Source organism: Argiope bruennichi, chromosome 5, assembly GCF_947563725.1.
Source record: "Argiope bruennichi chromosome 5, qqArgBrue1.1, whole genome shotgun sequence".
NCBI classification, from domain to species: Eukaryota; Metazoa; Arthropoda; class Arachnida; order Araneae; family Araneidae; genus Argiope; species Argiope bruennichi.
The window spans coordinates 128,226,454-128,249,861 of NC_079155.1; the positions used below are offsets into that span (position 1 = coordinate 128,226,454).

Genomic DNA, 23,408 nt, shown 5'->3' on the forward strand with positions numbered 1-23,408 from the left:
AGCAAATTTATTTCAAAATTCTGGTGTCTGTGTGGAATGCACAATTTTTGCTAGCAGCATATTTATCTTTTGTGCTCATGCGTCTTTAGATTATATTTCAAAAAAGTTACAGAATGCAATCAAAAATGTCCAGAAATGATGTAATTATTGAAAACTCGATATTAGTTGCAAAAAAATTATCTATAGCTGATTTATCAAAACTGGAATTATATTTGATTTCTCATATTGAATATGCTTGCTTTCCTCTCCTTTTGGAACAATCTATTAGATCTGAATGTTGGAACAATATATATAGAGAGACATTGAATTTCCCAAGACAAACCAAAATGGAATAATATTTCAAGCTCTAAGGAAAAATTAATGCTTTATAATCTATTGTATACTAAACTTATGGCTTGGAAATGATGGAACTTGTAAACATACCAAATAACAACATTTGTTATCTCTTTTATTGTTACAGATGTTCAATTATTAACCATTTTTCTGACACTCAAACAAAGCCTACAATTCTATACAAACTACAGCTTGGGCTGAATAAATGAACCCAAAATATTTTACTAATGAAAATCACGGGACAGGGAATGTTTTTGGAAAAAGTTAAAATAGATTCGCTTCAAAGTCTAAGGCAATTGCCAATGGTATTCATCATCAAAATTGCAAGCCTAACATCAAATTATTAAAAAATATGAAGTTTTAATTGAAAAATTTTTACAGTCTGGAAGTCCATATAGTCCATACTATTGCTATTTCTAATCCTATCAGTTCTAGAAACAGCTTTTGTCAAATCAATAACCTCTTTGAAGAAATTACATGCAAAGAATTCAAGACTACTATATAATTATTACAGGAGTATCCAAATCATTCACCTCTATTGTGAGTATTTCTAGCTAGCAGTCTTGAGTTTATAGAGTTTATTCCATCAATTCCATTTTTTTTTTTTAAAGTTGCAAATCATGGCAATTTGTCAAGCTTTTTGTCGAATTTTTAATTGCAGTAAATTTTTACTTTCGTTGAAGGACAGCTATTCTGTCCTTCAAGCTTTAAAATGTTTAACATTCAGATCTCCAAAAGTCATTCATAGATTAGTTGGCAAAACTCTTGTTCAGAAATAGTTTAATAAAAAAATATGTTTGGTGTGAAACTCCAGAACAATCATTGATGAATTGGAATAGAATGTCCACTGATTAGGAAACAGGGTAATCCAAGAATGGTTAGAGAATTCTAAAAAATCGAGAAGGATCGGGGAAATTTATTCTAAAACTGGAATTTAATAATAATAAAAAAAAAGATTTTGATAATTAGTATCATAGTTGATAATAAGCGATCTTTTTCATAAGTAGAAGGGAACATCTTTGGTAACAAACGACAGTCATTAATTGAAATCAGAGGCCACAACTGACAGCGAGATATGTACATTTAAATTTTCGTGGGACCAGAATTTTCTTGTGTAGGTTCGTCAGGCCATATGTGTCTTCACTTCTGAAATTTACCTGGTTTATAATGGATTCTGCTTCTGCTGACTGATTTTAAAACCACCTGTTCTTTACTTGTCTTATGTTTTATGTTGTACATTTCATCTTGTTTTAAAATATTAACTCTTTCATTGCGATTTCTTACATAATTTATATTACCATGACATTATAATTTGTTTCATTCTTTTTAGATCGAATTGTGCTTGAGGTTCGGATTAACTTTCATGTTGCTAGTCAAAATAATTCAGGAACAATAAAGTTGCTTATTTTGACATTCAATTTACAATGAAGAAGAAAGGAAAAAAATTTATTATTATAATTAATTTAGATAAAAAGAAAGACTGAGTACACCATTTTGCATTGAGGAATAGTAGTCTTTCTGCTAAAAATCACATTTCCATCAAACCTCATCAATCTAAAGTTGCCTATCATAATGCTTAGATAAATCTTGTGTTTTTCTTTAAAAATCATTTGGCATAGTTAATAATTTTTTGAGAATTTATCAGATTTAAAAAAATAAAGCTGCAAATAAATATTTTTATGAATTATATTTTGTATAACAAGGGGGTTTTTTTAGGGAGGGGGGGTAAATACATAATTTTGAAAATATGCATGTATTTATGTGCTGATTGGCACTTTTTAAAACCTTTAATCTTGACTATGTTTTTATTTTCTTACATGTGATACTTATACCGCTGATAACTCATTTAGTATATCATGATTTGGCTTTTTTCTAAGTACCTCAAATTTTGCTGACAAATGCTAAAACATGATTTTTTTTAGTGGAAATTCCATGACAAGTGTGGATTTTTTTTATTACTATAAAGGATGATATACCAAGTAACATAACCTAATATCATCTATTCAAAATAATAAAAATATAGAGATAAATGTGAATGGGCACGCATGCATGAGAAATTACCATTGTTTGGGCAGAAGGGTTGTTTTCCCCTCTCTGTTAGTTCTGCACAATAAGGCACTGGGAGATGTCACTTTAGTGTTGATATTTTGATTAAGAGAAGATTAGAAGGGATTGGAAATTCCTTGTAGTTTGAAAATGCAGCACATTGCAGTGGGTATTGATGGAATTTTTTCAATTGTTTCATAAGACACCACATAAGAATATTAAAAGAATAAATTTTTATAATTTTTTCATATTAGTTTAATTGTTGTGAATTAAATGTGCATGTTCCATTAGTTTTCCCTCGCTGCAACTTGATGCAAAAATCATATTTGTGCGATACATTCAGAAGTTATCATGAAAAGGTGTTGAAGTTTTGCTTAATTTTTAATTAATTAATTTTCTAATCAAAATTTTTTAAAAAAAAAAATCACTCTGAGGTACAGATTTCTGACCTCCAAGGTATACATATGCCAAATTTTGTAGCTGTAGGTAAAATGATCTGGCCTGTAAAATGCCAATACACATACACATTCATCTTTATTATAAGTATAGATATAGATTACAAGGTTAATTTTGTAGGAAAATGAATGTGTCCCTCATAATGTATGATTCTGGTATTTGTAGCAGAAGTTTTCTCTTCAATCTATGAGTTATTGAGAAATGATTTTAAATTTGAATTGTCTTTTGAAGTATCAAAATTCATTAGCTGTCTTTAAGCAATCAATTGAAACAGTAGTATTTTTACTATTTATATCAATTATAGAATTTTTGTCTGTTCAACTTCAAACCGAATGTGGATCAAAATAGAAGATAGAGTTGAGAGGAGGTTGGTATTTTTTTCATTTCTAAAGAAAACATGTGCATATATTTTTAATGGTGGATGTACATAAAAGCCCACTCTTATTAAGTAAGTGAATGGCTTTGGAGAGTGAGGAAGAATAGCTATTAATTAGGAAATTTGATGCATATAAACAACTTTTCTGAGAGAGTCTTTACCTACTCAATATGAAATGGGGGGAAGTATACATGGGTTTCTCTGCTACTAGGAGAGCTAACTTGATCTGTTTCATGTTTGTACGTATATAATTTTTTTTTTTTTTTTTTTTATTCACATCCAAGTATGCTAAGAGTTCTGGATGATAAATTAATGTTTCTGCTAGAGTTCTGGATGATAATTATTGATAAATTAATTAAATTTTTGCTCTGAATTAGTTGTGCTACCTTATGTTCAGAAGAGAAAAGAATCATTTTAAAATTTTATGATATCTGTAATAATGAATTAAATTCAAATATGCCAATTATTGATTTTTTTTTTGTACACTTATGAAAATGTGTTTTTAAAAACTGTCTATATAAAATCTATTCTCTGAGTACATGCAATACTTGATATGATTTATTTTTGCAGGCTCTTTTTCTTCATCACTGTTGATTTCGTATCAGTTAGATGATAAACTCAAAGTGCATGAATGCCTTCTTGCTTTTCTGAAGACATTTCATTTATTTGAAAAAGTAAGATTTGATCATTGCTCTAAGAATTTTAAATAAATTAAAAATTTTGCCATTCATTTGGAGACTTTGTTTTTAAAATTGAATAAACTTTTTGTGACCATTACATTCATTTTCTTTCTATGTTATAATACAGAATAGAAGCATCAAATTTTGTAATTTTAAAAGAAAAATTTATGATATTTTACTGTGTATAATTGCATGACTTTTGTAATGAATTCCATTTGTCATATTTGATTTTGAATGCAATATTTTTCTGACCAAAGTTTATCCTTTTGTTGGATGTAAATGATTTCATTAGGATGTTTTATTAATCCATGACTTCTAAAATTCTTTTCTTGGAAACATAAACTCCATTTGTAAATTAGATATTTAAATAAATCAATTTCAAATTAAAAAAATTATATGTGTTATGTAGTATATGTATCATGTCACTTATCATTCTTATATGTAAATGCATTTTAAATTTTAGTTGACTTCAGTAAAATTGAATGACTTCAGAATCCATACAAATGTCTTGCTGTGTGAACATGCTGAAAAGTTAGTTGCTGCCAAGACCATTCGCTTGTTTCTGACTGAGTATGTTTTACACAATTTTATTTAAAATGTATTTTTCATATGTGTAAAGATGGAATCTGATATGTTATTTTCTGATTTTGTGCAGTTTTGAATTCTTATTAGCAATACATTCTTTGATTATTTTTTAAATATAATTTTTAAATAATAGTTAGTTTTTAAATTTAATTCAGAGAAAAATGAGATACCACCTGATAGAAAGTTTCAATTAAATATTTTGCACTTTAAATCCTCTGGTATTCATATTTTATTATACTTAATTTTGAAATTGGATAATTTTTTATATAATCTGTAAGTAAAGAAGCACAAATGTGTATATTAACCTTTTATAGACATTTTCTGACCATGTAGTCCTTCAAGTTATTCAAATTTTAATGAGAAGAGAGAAATATTCATGAGAAAAATCTTAATGAAAGTATAAAGAAATACAGATATAGACATATTTGTCATCATTTCTCTATAATAGTTTTGTATTCAGAAACAGACAAATAAGACTTACAAGTAATGTTTATGTGTATTATCATTTCACACTGTTAAGTAGTCTTGATATCTCAATATATTTTAAATTTTGCTGGTATATTTGAATTAAATATTTTGCAAAATGTTTTTGAAATTGAGAATGATTTAAAAATTTCATTAGCTTATTAAATAAATTTAGCTAGATATATTAATTTCATTGGTAAATAAATGATTAAAAGAGCTTTGTTATGATTTGAGATTAAAAACGTGAACAATCTGTTCTTTTGTTTCAACAAAATTTTAATGAGAACTTATAGTCCAATAACTTTTACTATTTTACATTAAAATATTTATTTATTATTTTTCTTCCCTTTCCTTTTCGTCTTATTTATGTTGTTATAAATGATATATGAAATGTATCCTCCATTCTGCTATAAGTTTCCCATATTTATAAGGGAAGCATCAAGAATTGCATCTCAGCAATCTGGGCATAGGTCAGTGATTAGGGATTTAAATCAAAATATATAGAGAGGTTGAAACCTCTGAATGGCTATTGCTCTATTCCGAGAAAAATTGACAACTCGGAAGAGGTAGCGCAATAATTACTATAATACATAATATAAACAAATCTGATGCATTCAAAATTAAGTTCGAAACTTGTAAAAAAGGACTATTTTTTTATATATTTTTTATTGAAAAATGATGTAATTTAATTCTATTTTATTGTTTTATGTTCCTCAGAAACAACCTTTTTTTTTTTTTTTTTTTTTTTTTTTTCAATTCTGTATTTCAGTTTTAAAAATAATTTCTAACCACTTCTTTTGTCATTGCACCGGAATTTCCAATGACTTCATTTCATCTATTTTCCTCAATGTCGTTTGACGTGAAAGTTTAGTTTTAGCTGGATTGTGATTACCGAACATATCAAAAAATGCCATGCCAAAGAAAAGATCAATGCCTGAAAGGCACAATTAATTCATTTGTAAAAAGTTTTAAACTTGCAGCACACTGTTCAGTAAATTTAAATTAATTTTAGATTTGATTAAAGATAAGTAAAAACCTCTTACCTTCGATGTAGACTCTTCAACCAAAAGGTGTTTCTCCTAAACGAAACTTGCATCGAAGCACTTTACCACTGCTGCGTGCTGGGAAGATTCGGGGTCATAATATATTCCAGCAAGTTTCAAGAGATCTGTTAATTGATCTACCACTGCCAATTCGTCAAATAAATCTAATTGTTTACTGATTCCTCTGCTATTGATTCCACTGTTAACAAAACATTTATGATCACTTCTTGACTTACTTTTTCCAAGAAATTTTAATCCAGTCAAAAGCATCGCCAACAGAAATTTTCTTTGAAAGTTTATTAGCACTTTCACATCCATTCATATACGCAATTACATGCTGCAGAGCACATTGTCTGTATTCCATCTTGAAACATTTTATAACACCATGATCGAAGAGCTGAAGTTTTGATGTTGCATATGGAGGTAGAAATAACAATTTAACATTTTTCAGCTTAGCTCCATGTAGATGACACATTGCATTTTGCAACACAAGGAGAACTTTAATGTTTTGTTTCCTCTTTTTTTTTTTTTTTTTTTTTTGTCAAAGTTTATTAACCATTCTTCAAAAATGAGTAATGTCATCCATGCAGGGGGGGGGGGGGGTCCGTGTGTCATGACACACCAAGACGGTTTAAATCTTTTCCTTTAAAACACCTGGATCTTTGACATCTCCAAATGAGCAGGGGCGTTTTTAACTGCAGCTGCACTTACACAAAAACTAAGGTAAGCCGCTCCTTGGGAACTTTTCAACCTCTTGCTTCTTTGGAATTTTGTGCCATACTTTTTTTGGGCAAAGCTTGAAAAAAAGATTGCTGTTTCATCCGTACTGAACATGTCATTGTTGTTCTAAAGCAGTGGAAGGCATTCTTGCCAATCTTCACATGACCTGAGTTCGATATTGGCCACTTCACCACACAGTGCTCGAAAAGTAATGTTATTCTGCATTTCAATTCCCCGGTCATCTGCAAGTTCTTTTGCCTTGTGTCGAATCATAGGTCCACCGATAGGAATTTTCTTTGCATGAACTGATTTAAACCATTCTAAAACAGCCTCATTTATGTCAACATACTTTTCATTTATCATCCATTTGATACCATAAAGTATGAAGTCTTCGTTTTCTTTTCAAAATCAGATACTTTCTTTTAATGATTTTATTGATTCGTGTTCTTTTGCAGTAAATAATTCAGCTAACTTTCTCATCAATTTTCTGTTTCCATATTGATGCAGGACTTGAATGCGTTGCTCGAGATTTAAAAAACTTCACACACTTTGACAGTGTAGCAACTCAAGTCAATGACTAACTACTGAAAGAAACTTAAATGACGTCTTTTTCCCCAAAATTATCGAAATTCACTAATAGCCGATAGAAAGCAAGAAGTAGGAACTACCTTTCTTAACCTGCTGCTTGAATTTTTCGGCTCATAGTGGGAAACAGGAAATTATAACATTTTCTTATGGGCTGAAAAATTCACGACCTGAAAAAACTGACCATTAAGAGGGCTAGTCATTCGAAGAGGTTTCACTGTATAATTTACTGTTGAATTCTGATTAATCTTATTTGCATAATCCTATTTTTCTACTCCAGACATGGTGATATTATTGAAGCTGCAGTTCGTAACACTTTAGACAGCCGTGGTATTGAAGTAAAAAATCATTTAACTCCTCAAGATGTCTTCTTTCGAGAGGTAAATATGTGGTTTGAATATATTAAATGTGATAATTTAATTAACCGATTCTTCCCCCCCCCCCACACACACACTTTGTTTTTTTCATGTGTTTACATTTTTATAGGTTTCTACTTTTCATACTATTTTTCCATCCTTGATTGAATGGGAAAAAGAGCAATTAGATGCTGATGAAAGCTTGGAGAAGACCCTCAGCTGTACAATGGCAATGAATAAAATATTTGTGGTAAATTCATGGCTATTTTATAAACATATGTTGTATATTTTTTTACTTATTTCATTTACTTATAAATTACTTTTTTCTTCACTAGGGACTTTTAGAAGCCATCAATGAATATCGACAAACTAGGGTGGAATCCTACAATTTAAAAGAAATCCCTGGAAATTACTTTCCTTGGACAGCACGGGATGGACACTCAGGAATCCGTCCGTATATTAGGGATCAAGTAATATGATATTATTGATCATATTTTTGTCTTATCAAAAAAAAGGAATAATAACCATTAAAATTTAATTAATATTAAACATTTAAATATTTATTATTTGTAATAGAATATGAAATTTTTTAATTAAACAAATAAGTTTTGTGTGTAACGGAATTATCTTATTGTGTTATAAGTCATGCCAAAAAGAATAATAATTCAAAAAAAATTTTTAATTTTTTTTATTAAAAAATTGCTTTTAAAAATTAATTTATTTTGCATTAAAATATTAATGAGTGGATTATTTTAATGAGAAATATATTTTTAAAAAATTTCTACTGAGATATTTTTTTAATGCAAGTTTATAATCATTACAAAAAAAAAAAAAACTAAGATTTTGTTTAGTTTGACCATAATGATCCAGTATTACTATATATTTCATTTACAATAATAATAATAATAAAAAAAATTATATACAATATTTTTTGATATATAGAAAATTTTAAAACCAATTTTAAGCACCTTAAAAGTGCTTAATTTTCAGAAAAGGTTTTTACAATGTGCTTAATTTTCTCATGAAGTGAAGAAAGCGTTTTGTTTCCCCACAAGTTGAATATGATAATTCGAAATCATGGTCGTAAAGGCTTGTTTACCGGATGTGTCAATAAACGAAACCAACAAAGGAAAGAATTTGAAGAAATATTCCAGGGGTTCTAGCACATATTAAGATAAAGCTTAATAATTTTCCCCCTCCTTTTTTCTTCAATAATATGCATTGCCATATATTAAAGTACTGGAATAGTTATATGGAAGGGCGGTACGAAATGCGTACTATGTCATACTTATTGTGAATCGAAAAACATTCCAATTTCAATTTTTAGATGTTGAAGAATTTATTTAAGTTATTTCTGTTAAGTATATATTTAAACTTTTATATGTTGTTAAAGAATATGCGATATGATTCGATCAACGGAAAATATGAAAACGCAGAATGAATTTGAAGCGCCTAAATGATATATCGAACATGGGAAAAGCTGCTTTAAAAACTCTTAACAAATTCGATCATCATTCTCATTAATATGTTATTTTGTGAGCAATCACTTGAACGACCTACTACAAGTATTCGACTGTGCTATATTGAATTGTAATTAATTGCAGTATTTAATTACATTAGTCAACCACATAAAATCTAGTATGATGAAATTTTGATTTGAAACCTTAAATTTTCAGTGATTGTGATATCTTTTGTGGTATTTTTTGAATGTCCTTATTCATTTGAACATTTTTATTTGTTGAAGTAATCTTTCCAAATTTGTTTTGATTATGAAAAAAAAGAAACTACTGGATCAGGTACTGAATTATTTTTAAAGAAATTAAAAAAAGTTTCTTACAATTTTTTTTCAGGATGTATGTTCTATCATTTTATAACGATTTTTTTTATAACTCTTATAGAAATTTTTTCCTCAATGGAATCTCTCTTTATATATAAAGTCATGTCCTAAGCAATGCTTAACATAAAGCCATTGAAATTAGGAACAGGAATTTTTTTTTTTTTTTTTTTTTTAAACATTAGATGTATACTAAGAACAGATTTCTCAAAATTTTAATTTGAAGTATAATTTAAAAAAAGACTTTTAATGTGTTTTCATCATATCATCAAAGCATATTATCGCATAAAAATTATTTTATCGTTTTAAAGGTTAAAAAAGAATAGATTTTGAATAATAAAAATTTTGTTTGGCTAAATGTAATTTTTTAAAAGTAATTTCTGAGAAATTAATTTTGGACATAATTTATAAAAAAGATTTTTATTACAATGAAATTCAAAATGATATTCCTTCTTTGAATTGCTGAATCACATTATTCTGCAGCTGTTAAAATTATAATAAAAGAAGGAAAAAAAAAATGCTTTCTTTGCTTTTACTTAAGCTATTTTTGTCTTTTTCCTTGAATTCACCAGTGTCTTCAAATTTAGTAATCATCTTTTCCAACACAGATCATTTACATAAGCCTTTCAAGCATCGATGTTCTCAAGTATAGTTGAGAAGTTATCACTTTGATAAATCATTTCATTATTAACTCACTTTTTCTTCTCTAAAGACATAGTAAAAAATTATTTTAAAATGCTGACTACTCTAAATTTGCATAAGATTCTGTCTTATTATTGAAAACTGCTCTCTGTTGTATGAAATCTGAGTTATTTTTATGAACCCCATGGTTCATATAATGTATGCATCAAATTTCTGTTTGACATCTGTTTGCCAAGCTGAATTCTAGGTAGAGGTCTAAGTAGGGTAATTTTAAACATATCATAAAACAAATTTGTATATTTGAATTGAATACATTGTACAGTAATAAAATCATTGAATAAATGTCTGTTCTTAAAAGAATTTTCACATGTAATCACTAAAATACAAAGTATGGGCTTATTTAACTAGCAAAAGCAAATCAGCAATTAAAATGACTTTTTAAATTTTAATTTAAGTTTTTGATTTTTATTCACCAAAGTATGTGAATTATGGATAATATTTTAACAATGCATTCATAGAAAATTAGAGGAAAGTATGGGAAAAATATTTGAATAAAAGACATTATTATAATTAGTAAAGTTCCATTTTATGATAAATATTTTGAAATATGTGAAAATTTTATACAAAAAATTATTTTAAAATCATATGTTTTTATTTATTGAACTTGGAAGGAGCAGTTGCTATTATGCAGCAATTCCTTAATTTAAAATCTTATTTGCTCCCTTTTTTTCCCCTTTCAGTTGAATGTAAATGTGAATTATGCAATGAATTTGACTGATAATATCCAAATCCAAGGAGTCCTTTTCCAGCAGTATGTAGAGATTTTGGACTTTTTTCTAAATAGCTATCAGATACAACTGCATTCAGTCAAGAATGAACGGCAAGTTACTCTTAGAAAAGAATATGAACAAGAGAGACATTGGTTTATAAAGCCTCTGTGTAAGTTTATTTTTATCTGGTAACTAGCCACTTTTAGTGACCAGCTGAGTTACTCATACTATTTAAAGTAATGAATTTAATTAACTGTAACTATAAAAAGGCATCAAAATTATCACTTATTCCAGGTCAGTTTTTATATCTTTCAATTCCTTTGATGAAATAAGAAAATATATTTCTAATACAAAGCAAATAATTGATATATATTGATATAAAATTTAACTCTTCTGGTTTAATTTATTTATATTAATGTTTGTTTGAGACAACACTAGTCATTCAGTGTTGAAAACTGGAAAACTCCTTTCTTATTCAAAGAAGGTACTGAATTTTTTTTTTCAGTAAGGCATTGAAAAATAAAGCGAAATTTCCAACCTTTTTTTTTTTTTTTAATTCACCGACTAACCAACCAACAAACAAAACAAAAAATCCTAATCTTCAAATGTTACTCTAATTTCAGATGGTATTAAATAGTTGATTTTGGGGAGGGGGGAAGTAATGAAAATTAAAATTAACATTTTGTCACAGTTATAAAGTCTGATTGACCATTACATTCAGGAACAATAATACTTAAGGTTTTTTTTTTAAATCAGTTGCAAATGAATGTAATTTCTTTTTCTTAATTTTTTTATCCACATTTTTTTGACAAGTATTAGATATATTGCAGGAAATATTAAGGGAATGTTTTAATGAGATTTTTTTTAACCTGTTTTGTGAATTTAGGCAGATAGAAAAGTAATTACAGTCACTTTTTCAACAACTTTTTTTTTCCCGATGAAAGCGAATTTTTCAGAAAGTAATGCTGGTAGCAAACTAAAAGTTTTACTATGTATTTTCTTCTGTTTAACACATCCTTAGATGAAATTATAAAAATTTCATTCAAATTGGAATATATATATATTACCAATTTCGGCTTTTTAAAAATGTATTCCTAGTATAATTAAGTTATCTTAACATTCACCAGGCCATTGTAAAGTCTACTGAAGTTCTGTTACTTTTCAATTTGGAATTTTCTCTCAGATTAAAAGCCTTTTATTTAAAGGCGAAAAACCGACATTCTGACTTTCCCATTCCACTTCTCCAGTTACATATTCGGATACAAGATTAGAAATCTGTTTCCAAAAGCCAATTCAACAATTTAAACCAATAAAATGATTGTAACTTTCTCTTTCCATATTTTGACATTTTTTATAACAATTCAACTGGACTGTTGATTTTGCCTTGAGAACCAACATAAAAGAAATGTCGATATGGGCGAGTTGTCAGTCTCCAATCTTCACTCTCTATGTGTAGTTTGAAGAAAGGAGAATGGAGGAAAAGTGAACAGGGTTGCCACTCAAAAAGGAATTTTCAACAGGCCCTGCAGCTGGAAATATATCTTAAGCGCAGAACTGAAGTTGTCTTTGTAGTTATTATTTGTATGCATTTGTATTTATCATTTCATGTGTTCTACTTAAGAGTGGCTGATCCTAATGTCTAATATTTGATGAGCATTCAACCAATCCTTGAAAAAAGAAGTAATGTATAAAAATAAACTGGATTTGAGAAAGATTCTATCTGTATTATCATAAAGTAAGTCAGTAAACTGGAAAGTTTTGACTTACTGAAATTCAAAAAGAATTTCTATTGATAAATGTGAGATAAAAGTTGTATAGAGAATATAGTTGAATACTAACCTAATAAGTTATTGAATGAGGCGAATTGATTCTATATGTTGAATAGGGCTAGTTTTCTTCATTTATTCTAATCATCTAGATGTAAAGAAAATCTGATAACACCTGTCAAACTGAGCTTTTTCTTTTCCTTGACCTAAATTATACGATTTTCATTATTCTATTAGAGCAATGAGCTAATTTTGCCATTATTATCATTTCACATAAAGGATCTTCATGAGCTGTTTGAAAATTCAATAACAATAAGTAACAATTCTAAGTTTAATTTTTCAAATGAAGATTCATATGTCAGCATCAATAAAGTTAGTATAGGTTTCTCTTAACCAGAATGCTAAAAATAATAAATTGCTGATTAGATTTGAGAGGGGGGAGAGAGATAAAAGATTTGACACATAAGTGTCAGTATGTGTGAGTGCGTGTTTTTGTCCAAGAAGATGAAAGCCAGTCTTTTTCATTTTATCAATTACTTGCAACTACAAGAAAATAATGAAATTCTATTTTAGTAGAATTTACTAACTTCTAAATTATGTGTCTTGTGGTTTAGTAGAATTACAGGTATCCAGGAATCAAGAATCCTGGGAGGGAAACAAGATTCTGATACTATTCCATAGGCATGTCATAGTTGAAAGGGATCTTTCATGATTAATAATACTGAGGTTGAAAAAGCCTTAATAAAAGCAAACACATAGCACAGGCTTTGCATGTCACCGGAAGAGAAAACGCAAGGAATTTAAATCCTCCTAAAAAACCAGGAAAATGATGGAAAATTTGAAAATTTTCATAAAAACAGGGAAAATGCGGAGAATTTTAAGTTACTTTTATCCATCCAAAAAATGCCGATCTCTAAGTTATAGTTTCTCGTAGTTATAGTTTTCAAAAAAGAAACAAGACCATTTTCGGTGTTGTAATGTGGGAACTCGGTCCTTTTCTCTCTCCCCTTTTTCTCTGTATAGATTATTCCAGGTGCAATTTGCAAGATTATTGTTCTTTTTCCAGTTTGATTTCCAAATTGCAACTAATGAACATGAGCGAAACAATAGAATACATTTCTCTGGCGTTATTAGCAACATTCAATCTGCAAGGCAGTGTGGTGATGTTTAGTCTACCATACTTGAGTTTATTGATTGGTTTATTATTTGAGAGATTGTGAGCTTGTTCAAAGTATATTAGAGAACATTTTAAGTTCTCTAATATACTTTGAAGAACATTGATTAAAAGTATAAATACATATATGCAAATCACAAAATTATTAAAAGTGTCATTAATGAAGTATTATTTAGTTTTTTGAGAAAAATTTCAATATTGTCATGTATAAATTTTTTGGCAAAAACTGTAAATGAATAACATTTGGAATATGGCTTTATTTTCTGAATAATTGATCTGCGTCAGGATTTCGATCAACTGCATCAAAGGTTTGCTGTTCTGTATATCTATTAAATATTATGTTACAGAAACATAACAAGCCATATAGATGAAATATGATATGTAATTTTGGCACTAAAATTGTAAATATGTATCAAATTTATAATTTATTATAAATTTGATACATATCTACATGTATGTATAATTTAATCAAAAGAAAAAGCAGTGAAGAAACTGAATTCTGCTTTATTTGTTTTGCTTATTTTTTAGTGTCTGTTGATCAATATGAAAGAGCAGCTGCTATTGCTGAAAAGTATATGGATTTTGACATGTTGATGCAAATCTGTGAAGAAACAAAAGACAGTGATAGATTGCAAAGATACATGTTACAGTTTACTGAGCAAGTAATTATTTGCAGAAAAAATTTATATTTTTTTTATTGGTTTGGTTTTTATGTTTAAATGTGCTGGGTATGTCAAAATAAATACCCTAATTTCAATGCAAGAGGTAGTTGCTGTATTTATATGAGAGAGATATACTTCAAGAAGCAGTATATTCAAGTTTTAAATGAAAGTATTGCAGTTGCTCTTGGTTACTTTAGAATAGCAAGGTTGATGATGGAGAGCAAACGCGTTGATGATGTCAGCTAGGGAGCATAGCTGTTTGTCCCAGTGTTATGTTTTGAAACAAATGGATTCTTTAAAAGCACTTTAAAGGGGGGAAAACACTTTTTAGATTTTTGTATCAAATATTGTTAAAGAGAAGCACATTATGTGATAATAAAAATATGGAACATTTCATAGAAAATTTTAATCAAACTCGCTGGTCTGGCTTTCCTATTATGGTCTCTATGCAAGAAATGAAGAAATAATTACTTTTATATCCCATAAGAAAAATCATTTCCACTTTAAACAATGGACGATTATTAAGGAATAGAAAGATGTTGAATAATTTTAATTCTAATTACTAAAATACACATTCATTTAAATAATAGTGTCTCATTTCATTTATCTAAAAATAAAATCAACTATTTTTTAATGCCTTTTTAAAACTAATTTTGAATAAAAATTATTGAAAATAACTTATTTTTTTACATGTTTGCTTTCTTCGCACAATTTTTGATTGAGTTATATACATACGCAGGGTGTTGCCAAATTCAACTGACAAATTCAGAGAGGTGATAGTAGGCATCAGGAGGATAAAGAATCACCATACAGCATGGGGTCCGAAACGACGTTTAGTATATGAAAATCACAAAAATATAGAGAGTCGGAGAACTGTTGGAAAATGTAAAAAGTTAATAAAAAAAATAACAAATGGTGTTTCAACTATAAATTTTTTTTAATGGAAGCTTATTCTTAAAAGTTTCTTTCATGCGGATTTGATGATATAGGAGCTTGTAAATTACTGAAAACGAAAAAGTAGTTTAGAACCCATATTTGCAAAAATATTAAAACTAAATAAAAATAATAAATATAATAAAATAAATATAAGCTTGAAAATGTAAGAAGCCTTCTCGTATGTAAATTTTTCATTCATTCAAGAAAAATAAAAGTAGCGAGCAAGTATTCATTTATAAGCATTTCAGAATTCATGGTCGTGAAACTTCATTCGCAAACAACAAGTCAGATTTCACGAATTTAATTAAAACGTGCTGGTACTACATCATGCATTAACCAAATTTTCTGGCATACAATTGTCGGTGCTTCCTGCAGTAAATCCGAAGGAACATGCTGCAAGAAAACAAGATACTTTGTGCTGCTGAAATCCTCGGGTAGAAGACACAGTCTAAATAGAAGAATCTGCTCAGATGTTAATATCAAACGTGTTGTACGTTCGACAGGATAGTGAAGTGGGGATTTTCGAATGACCAAATATTTGCATTCTGTGTGTTGAAGACACTTTCTCTCGTAAAGCAGGTTTCATCTGAGAATAAAATTCTTAGCAGAAAAGTGTGCATCTCCCTTGTGGCATCCAGCATTCGAACTCCGCCCGTTTCGCAATTTTCATTGAAAAACGTTACCTGTGACCCTATTTTTTTTGGTAATTCTTCATCTACTTAATGCCTATTATTATCCTTGCTCAGAATTTATCTTTCGAATTTGACAACAATCTCTGCAAACATCGGTACTGTTGTTGCAACAGTGTTTTCTGGTTCTCTTTTTTATTTTTCTTGAATATCTTTAAAACTCCCCAGTTCTCACTTTACATGCTTATGTCAAATAATAGAATATAAAATTCCTTACATTTTCAGGCTTTTTTTTTTTTTTTTTTTTTTTTTTTTTTTTCATCAAGATTCAATATTTTTACAAATATGGGTTCTAAACAACTACTTTTTAGTTTTCAGTAATTTACGACTCCCTATATCAACAAATCCACATGTTACCAGCATGAAGAAAAAAAACTCTTTTTAAGAATGTGCTTTCATTTTTAAAAAAATCATAGTTGAAACATCATTTGTTAATTTTTTACAATTTCCAATATTTCTCCGACTCTATATTTTTGTGGTTTTCACATACTAAACGTCGTTTGGGACCCCATGTTGTATGGTGATTCTTTATCCTCCTGATGCCCTACTATCAGCCCTCTGAATTTGTCGGTTGAATTCGGCAACACCCTGTATATCAAATACATAAATATTCATACACATATAAATTATTGCAAATATGTTTATATTTTAAAAAAAATGCAATCACGTTTCAGAAGGTTGACAGTGTAATGCATTCTATTTCTTATCTCTGTAGTTGCCTTTTTTTAATTTTCCATGTTTTGAGTATTGCGGTTAATCATGTAGACAAATAAGTTTTTGTTCTCAAATAGATATTAATTATTAATTTCTGATAAGGTACCATTATGCAGCTTTTCTTTTATCACACTCTTTTATGAAATTTATTTCAGGGCTGTAACTTATTCAGAGTTTCCAAAGCATGTTTTGGAAAATTACAAGATATCAGTTATTCACTCTTTTCAGATGGTGATACACTCCCATATGACTGCTAACTTAATAGTGGCACAGTTTTTTTTTTTTCAAAAAAAATTTTGTTTTGGGAATGCTATTTAATCTAACTTCCTGTTTATGCAAATAATAGTTCTCTCTGAAATATCTTGAACAAATTCGACTGTTTGTAATGGTAAAGATATCTCTCCTTTTACATTTGAAAATCTAAATTTTCCTAACATTAAGATCTTTCAGAAATGAACGAAATATTTATGTCTTTAAATTTTAAATGTCCAATAACAACACTACTAGGCATTGTATTTTTAAAAAAGTTTTTGCGAAACTATATAACATTTGATACTGAAATGAGTCATTTCTGAATCTTTACTTTGTGTACCAGAGGGGGGGGGGGGGACCTTCTGAAAAGTCAAGCAACCTTTTCAGTATATAATCAAACTAGAAATATTCATATTAAAAGTTTAATTTCTCACCTTTTAAAAGGAATGCAAGGAGGGGGGAGGGGGTTGGAGGAAGAAAGACAAAACTTGGCTCCAGACTACATATAAATTTCAAGAGCATGTTAATTATTTCCATTCGCTGAAGATTCTTATTAGTCATCAAAAAAAAGAAACAGAGCACACCATATTCTAAAGAAACCAATCATGTGGAATTACTGTAAAGTAAAAATACGAATCCATTTTCTTTTAAAAATGAAAGCAAATAGTGAAAAATTTATGAATTATCAGGACCAATTTTGTATAGTAGAAGAATGAGTATACAAAAATAAACCATTGATCGGGTATTTTTATTGTTTCTTACTGTAAAATTACAGTTCTTGATTATACTTTTTGTCAAGCCAACACTATACATTGTATTTAAGCCCTGGACTCAATGATAAGGATGATGAACGCAGAAGTTGCAGAGAAGTTGCAGATGAACGCAGAAGTTGTTTTTCTGTTGCATGGTGTGGTAAATAATTGATTTGTTTACACTTGATCCAACATTTGACATGATACTGTTCAAGTACTCCTCTTTCAGCATTGTCAAAAAGAAGGCTATTTTGTGCCTTTTCATTTCATAATTTTATTAAATTAAATAAAATTTGCATTTTTTTCTTCAGTGAAGTTTTGTTATCTCAAAGATATGGTAAGGAAATAAAACTATATATACAAGCTGTTCCTGAATTCATGTGCCAAATTTTAAGATTATGTAAAATACATATAAAAGAGCTTTTATTATTAATAATAATATTTTTGTATAGCAATATGGGGTTTAAAATGAAAAGTGTAAGCATTAAAGAATGAGCTGCGTGCATCCAGTTTCTCGACATTTGATAACTGTGTTAATGTAAACGCGAAAAAAATTTCGGTTTTGTCCTATTGAGAAAGCATTCATGGTACAATATTAATGTTTCACTTGTGTTAAAATCCACAACTAAATATGTATATCATCTTTTCTAAAAAATATTATGTAAAGAACATTTTTACATTTCCAGATCAGTATTTCCTATTTTTTCTCTTACATTTTTAATCACCAACCTCATATTTCCATACAAAAAAATTTTTTCTTTATATGCATTTTATCTACCCTTAAAACTTTGCCCTTGTATTCAATTGCATCCTGTAAATATATATATATATAAATAATGAGATATAAAAGTAAGATAAAAGGATAATGTGGAAAAAAGTTTTTAAATTCCAAAAATAACTGTAAAAAAAATGCATGTGTGCATATATCAATGTCAAAAGTCTCTTAGCAGAAATCTAAAAAACAATATTGAATTATTATTAACTTGATTAATGCTAGAAAACGACTTATACTGTGTATCAATATATCCACCCAAATCGTGTTTTTAAATATTTAAAATATTCATTTAATTCAGTGTAAAAGATTACCTACCATTGGAACATGTTCTAACATGAATGACACTTAACATTGGAAGCTTGTGGGCCAATTTCTTTGCTGCAAATGTTAATAGCAGCTTTGTCAATTTGACACAGCATGCTTTAAGTCTGTTGTGCAGTTTGTGCCAAACTTTTTCTACCAAGTCTGTGTCAGTTGCAGCTAAGATGCAGACTTTCAAATCGATAATAATTATTGGAAATTGAAGCACTCCCTTAATAACTTGTAGCCATATCACATGATTGGTTACTTACCTAGCTAAAATAAATTGCTACCGGGACTACCACAACATGAAAATCATTCTCCATGTGATTTCTTTTTTCATGGCTGCTTTTAGAATATTGTGTGCATTTGCTTTCATGTTCAACATTCCTGGTCCAACATCACTGATTAGAAAGTCCATGTCATATATACTTTTCCCAGCATTAACAGAGATATGCAGCAGGAGGTTTGGTGAGTATTGTATACCATGCAGCAAAAGAAGTGTGAAATGGATACATTTGAAGCACTCTCTCAAAATTTTAATACATTATTTCTTATAATATTCATCAATCAAATAAACATGGTAACAACATTCTGCAAAATAGCTTTCAATAGCTGCAAATAGTTTCGATTCCATAGCATTCTGCTTTGGAATCGAGCAATCATTGTTAGTGATCTGGTATTCAATTCTGTTTGTGAATGCATTTGTTAGTTGTTAGATATACATGCTTATAATGATTTTTCTTCTTTTCAGCACTTCTCTGAATTTGTGTTTAAATGGTATATGAATAAAGGTAAGTTCAATTATATAAACATTTTTATTATTTTTATTTGCAAGTTTATTTGTTTTTAAAAAGTTGGAAGCATGTTCTCATTTTTTTTTTTCTCATCATTGTACATCTCATTTAAAACAAGCTTGAAAGAAACTTTAAATTGAGGTAGAGAGTTAATTTATTCAAAACAATCCCTTGTGTATATGAAACATTTAAATTAATTTTATCTCACCTACTGTATATGGTTTTGAGGGGGAAGGGGAACCTTGAATTTGTATGGCTTCTAAAATTAAAATTGTATGTGAATAGCTTGCAAGTCATTTGATAACTAAAAGATGCCTAGTCTTTCCAATACTCTTAAATAAATATTCTAACAACGATGAATTCAACTAATTAGGCACCCTTTCACATGAGAAAATTTCAACAAAATTGTTTAAATTGAATTGCAGGATGTATAAATTATTAAAAAAACATTCTTGTCAATTGAAAGTTTGTTTTGGGAGGGAAATGTATTATTTAAGAGATGAATGAAATTTGCTTAGTGATAGTGTAATTCAGTGGTAATAAAATGAAAGAGAAAGAATTCATTTAATTTATGAAATGATTATTCATATTTTTTAAAATAATTTTTAAGGTCTTTGCTAATAATATGTAAAATAAAATGAACCTTTTTTTTTTTTTTTTTTTGTTAATAAACAAAGTATTGCAGAAAAACTATTACAATTAATCATATTCTACTTTTTGTAAATTGCAAATACCATAATCATATTTGTAATAAAATCAATTATCTTAACAAATTTTAAAATGTGCTGCTTTGTAACTTAATATCAAGACGGTATTCCAGTTATTACCACATGTTGTCCATTGCTTGTTCTTTAACAATACATAGCATTTGTTATCTTAGCCGTCAATGTTTGGCTATTGTGGAATGATGTATGAAACATCAGTATTTGGTTTCATTAAACTTCAAAATGGTGTGCTCTTTCATCAACACTAATATATATAAAAAAATTAGCTTTTTATTTACTATTTAGGTTTCTGAACTATGTATCATCTATTTAATGATTTCAAAAAATGATAACAGGCTTTTGCATTGGCAAATATGTTACATCATGCTAACATTTTGTAATCAGGGAAAGACTATACATTCCCTATATTTGTGAAAAATCAGATACCCATCTATGAAGATAATTGATGTATTAAAAGATCTGGTGCATTTTCTTGCTTTAGGTCAAAAAGGCAGAATTTTTGACAAACAACTTGGCCAGCGTGAAACTTTAGGCAATTTTCTTCAAGAGCATGAAAGCTTGAAGTGGCTCTTCTTCATTCAAGAGCAGAAGTATGATGCAGCACATTCTACATTGAAACAGCTTGCTCTAAAAGAAACACAATATCTAAGTCGTAAAAAAGTATATTTCAATAAAATTTCTTTATCTGTTCTTGTGCTGAATGTGCTTGTAAATTTAAGAAATTTTCTCATTCTTTTGATGTTGTATTAACGTAAAACTCTTTTAAGGGTTTTTTTTTTTTTTTTCCACCTTTGTAGTAAATTGCAAAAAAAAAAAAAAAAGTTTGTAATTACTTTTAAAGTATTTTATTTCTTCATCATACATTTATGTTTGTTTTATGCATTTTGGTATAAAAGGTTCATTTTCTTTCTTAATCAGATGTTTCATAAATATTTCTTAAACTGGTTTTAAATAAAAATAGTAAAAGAAGAAAAATAGGAAAGTAAAGATATTTTGAGATAAGAAATCTTAATTTTCATTTTTGAAACTAATATGTTTTCTAAATTATGTATTAGTGAAGGAACTATATCAGTGTGCTGCAGTGGATATTTATAAGATATGACATTTTAAAGTTGTTTTTGTATGACAATTTATATTTTTCTCATTATTAACAATATATATGCATAATTTATTTAACCCTCCTAAAGAAAATTTGTAAATATTTGTTAATTATGTTGAAGCATCTCTTTTCTCTAACCAATCCATTTAATAATTGGAAAATCGTCTGATTCACTACAATATTAGAATTTTAAAATGTGCATTCTGCATTTTTATAATATTTCATTCATTTATTTCCCCCACTAGACTCTACTGAGCCTGAGCAAGCTCTGTGCTCTGATCAGTGATGCTCCGCCAAATGTGAAAAGCAGTCAAATTGAAGGTAGTAGCATTCATTATTCAAAGACAATTTTTTAAAAATCATATTATCTTTTTTTTAAATTTGTTTTTGCTTTATTAGCGGTTAATTTGGAACATGATCTCATCACTCATCAAGAAGCCTTGCCACTTACAGTAGTTGAGGTAAAGTATTTTTTCTCGTTTTAGTAATTATTAAGAGTTGATGTTTTAATAATTGCATGGAACTTAACTAATTTGAATGTAAAATCAAGACTAAAAATTAATTATCCTTCTGCATTTATAATCCATACTTTTAAATTGACTGAATAACTTGGATGGTACTTTTGCATCAGCAATTATAAGTGAAGAATTTTTAAGACTCTTTCATTCTCTTGAGAACTTGACTCCGTGCAAATACTCAGTTAAAAAAGCAATGAAAATTTTTAACTTTTAGGCAAGCTTAAAGCATGTAGTATGTTAATTGTGCTCTTTATTTTAAAGTGATATCATCACCATCAGTAGTTTGATAATGCAAAATAGTTCCTGATCTACTACATGAACTTATTGAATCTTGATTGTTCTCGATAATGCTCCTCGAATTAATTGATCTATTAATATTAAAATCCTAATAAATACAGTCCATCCGTTTAATTTTAGGTTTTCTAGTAGGCTTATTATGTTGCACAATTGAATATAAATTTATTTAGCTTATTTGCTGAAATTCTTTTTTTTAATTTATTAAAATTTCTTGCTATTTATTTATTAATTATATATTATTCATTGAAATTGTAAATATTATAAATTGTGGGGTTTTTTTTTCTTGTAACCATTTTTAGACCCTAATTTCTTAATTTAAATTTTTGAGAAAAGCTATTTTTATTAAAAACCTGTCACTTTGAAATTTATCTTCTACAGTAATTAGTGCAAAATATTTGAAGCAAGTGTACCGTTTCATTGTAAATTTTTCAGATGTTTTATTTCAGTAATTCATTAATTATTATCTGCTAATGTGCTTAATAATAATTAATGGAGAAAACATAACAAAAGAATTCCATTATAACATAAGATTTTCTACTATGTTTGATATTTCAATATTTCAGCTTCTTTGGATTTTAATCAAACGGTGTTTATGTGCCTTTCTTATACTTACATTATTATAAATTAGCATCATTGGATTTATGTTAATGTATAGATACAATGAGAATAATTGTTTAACCCTATTAGCCGGACTCACCCCAAAATGTCTTATTTGACAGAGCTCTGACTCGGACACATTCAGACACATAGCTCCCAAAGTCGGGAACAAAAGACAGCAACTACATGTATGAAACATTTATCAGTAAAAGGAAACTCTAAAGTCATTCAAAGATTGCAATTTTCTATTTCATGAAGTTGCCAAAAATTGCTTCTCTTTAAATATTTTTATACATAAAATATAATAATTTTTTTTGAGGGGGAAGGGAATTCAAACTGGGTTTATTGTTTTCTTAAACAGAATAAATTAAAATAAGAATAGCCTTTTTTTTTTTTTTTTTTTTTTTGTCAATTACTACTTTTCCTCTTTTAACAATTACATTTTTTAAAAAATTTTAAAGTAT

At 28.3% G+C, this 23,408-nt stretch overlaps 1 protein-coding gene across 1 annotated transcript in view; it reads left to right on the forward strand.

Annotated features, from left to right (window-relative positions):
* The window catches only part of LOC129969572 (nuclear pore complex protein Nup133-like), an 83,534-nt gene that overhangs the window by 46,627 nt on the left and 13,499 nt on the right, over nt 1–23,408 (forward strand). Inside the window, exons 18-28 of the mRNA XM_056084203.1 lie at nt 3,782–3,885; nt 4,355–4,461; nt 7,570–7,669; nt 7,776–7,895; nt 7,981–8,115; nt 10,862–11,060; nt 14,360–14,493; nt 19,666–19,705; nt 20,915–21,093; nt 21,778–21,853; nt 21,932–21,993. Coding sequence (XP_055940178.1) covers nt 3,782–3,885; nt 4,355–4,461; nt 7,570–7,669; nt 7,776–7,895; nt 7,981–8,115; nt 10,862–11,060; nt 14,360–14,493; nt 19,666–19,705; nt 20,915–21,093; nt 21,778–21,853; nt 21,932–21,993 — 1,256 coding nt within the window. The remainder of the gene's footprint in view (nt 1–3,781; nt 3,886–4,354; nt 4,462–7,569; nt 7,670–7,775; nt 7,896–7,980; nt 8,116–10,861; nt 11,061–14,359; nt 14,494–19,665; nt 19,706–20,914; nt 21,094–21,777; nt 21,854–21,931; nt 21,994–23,408) is intronic.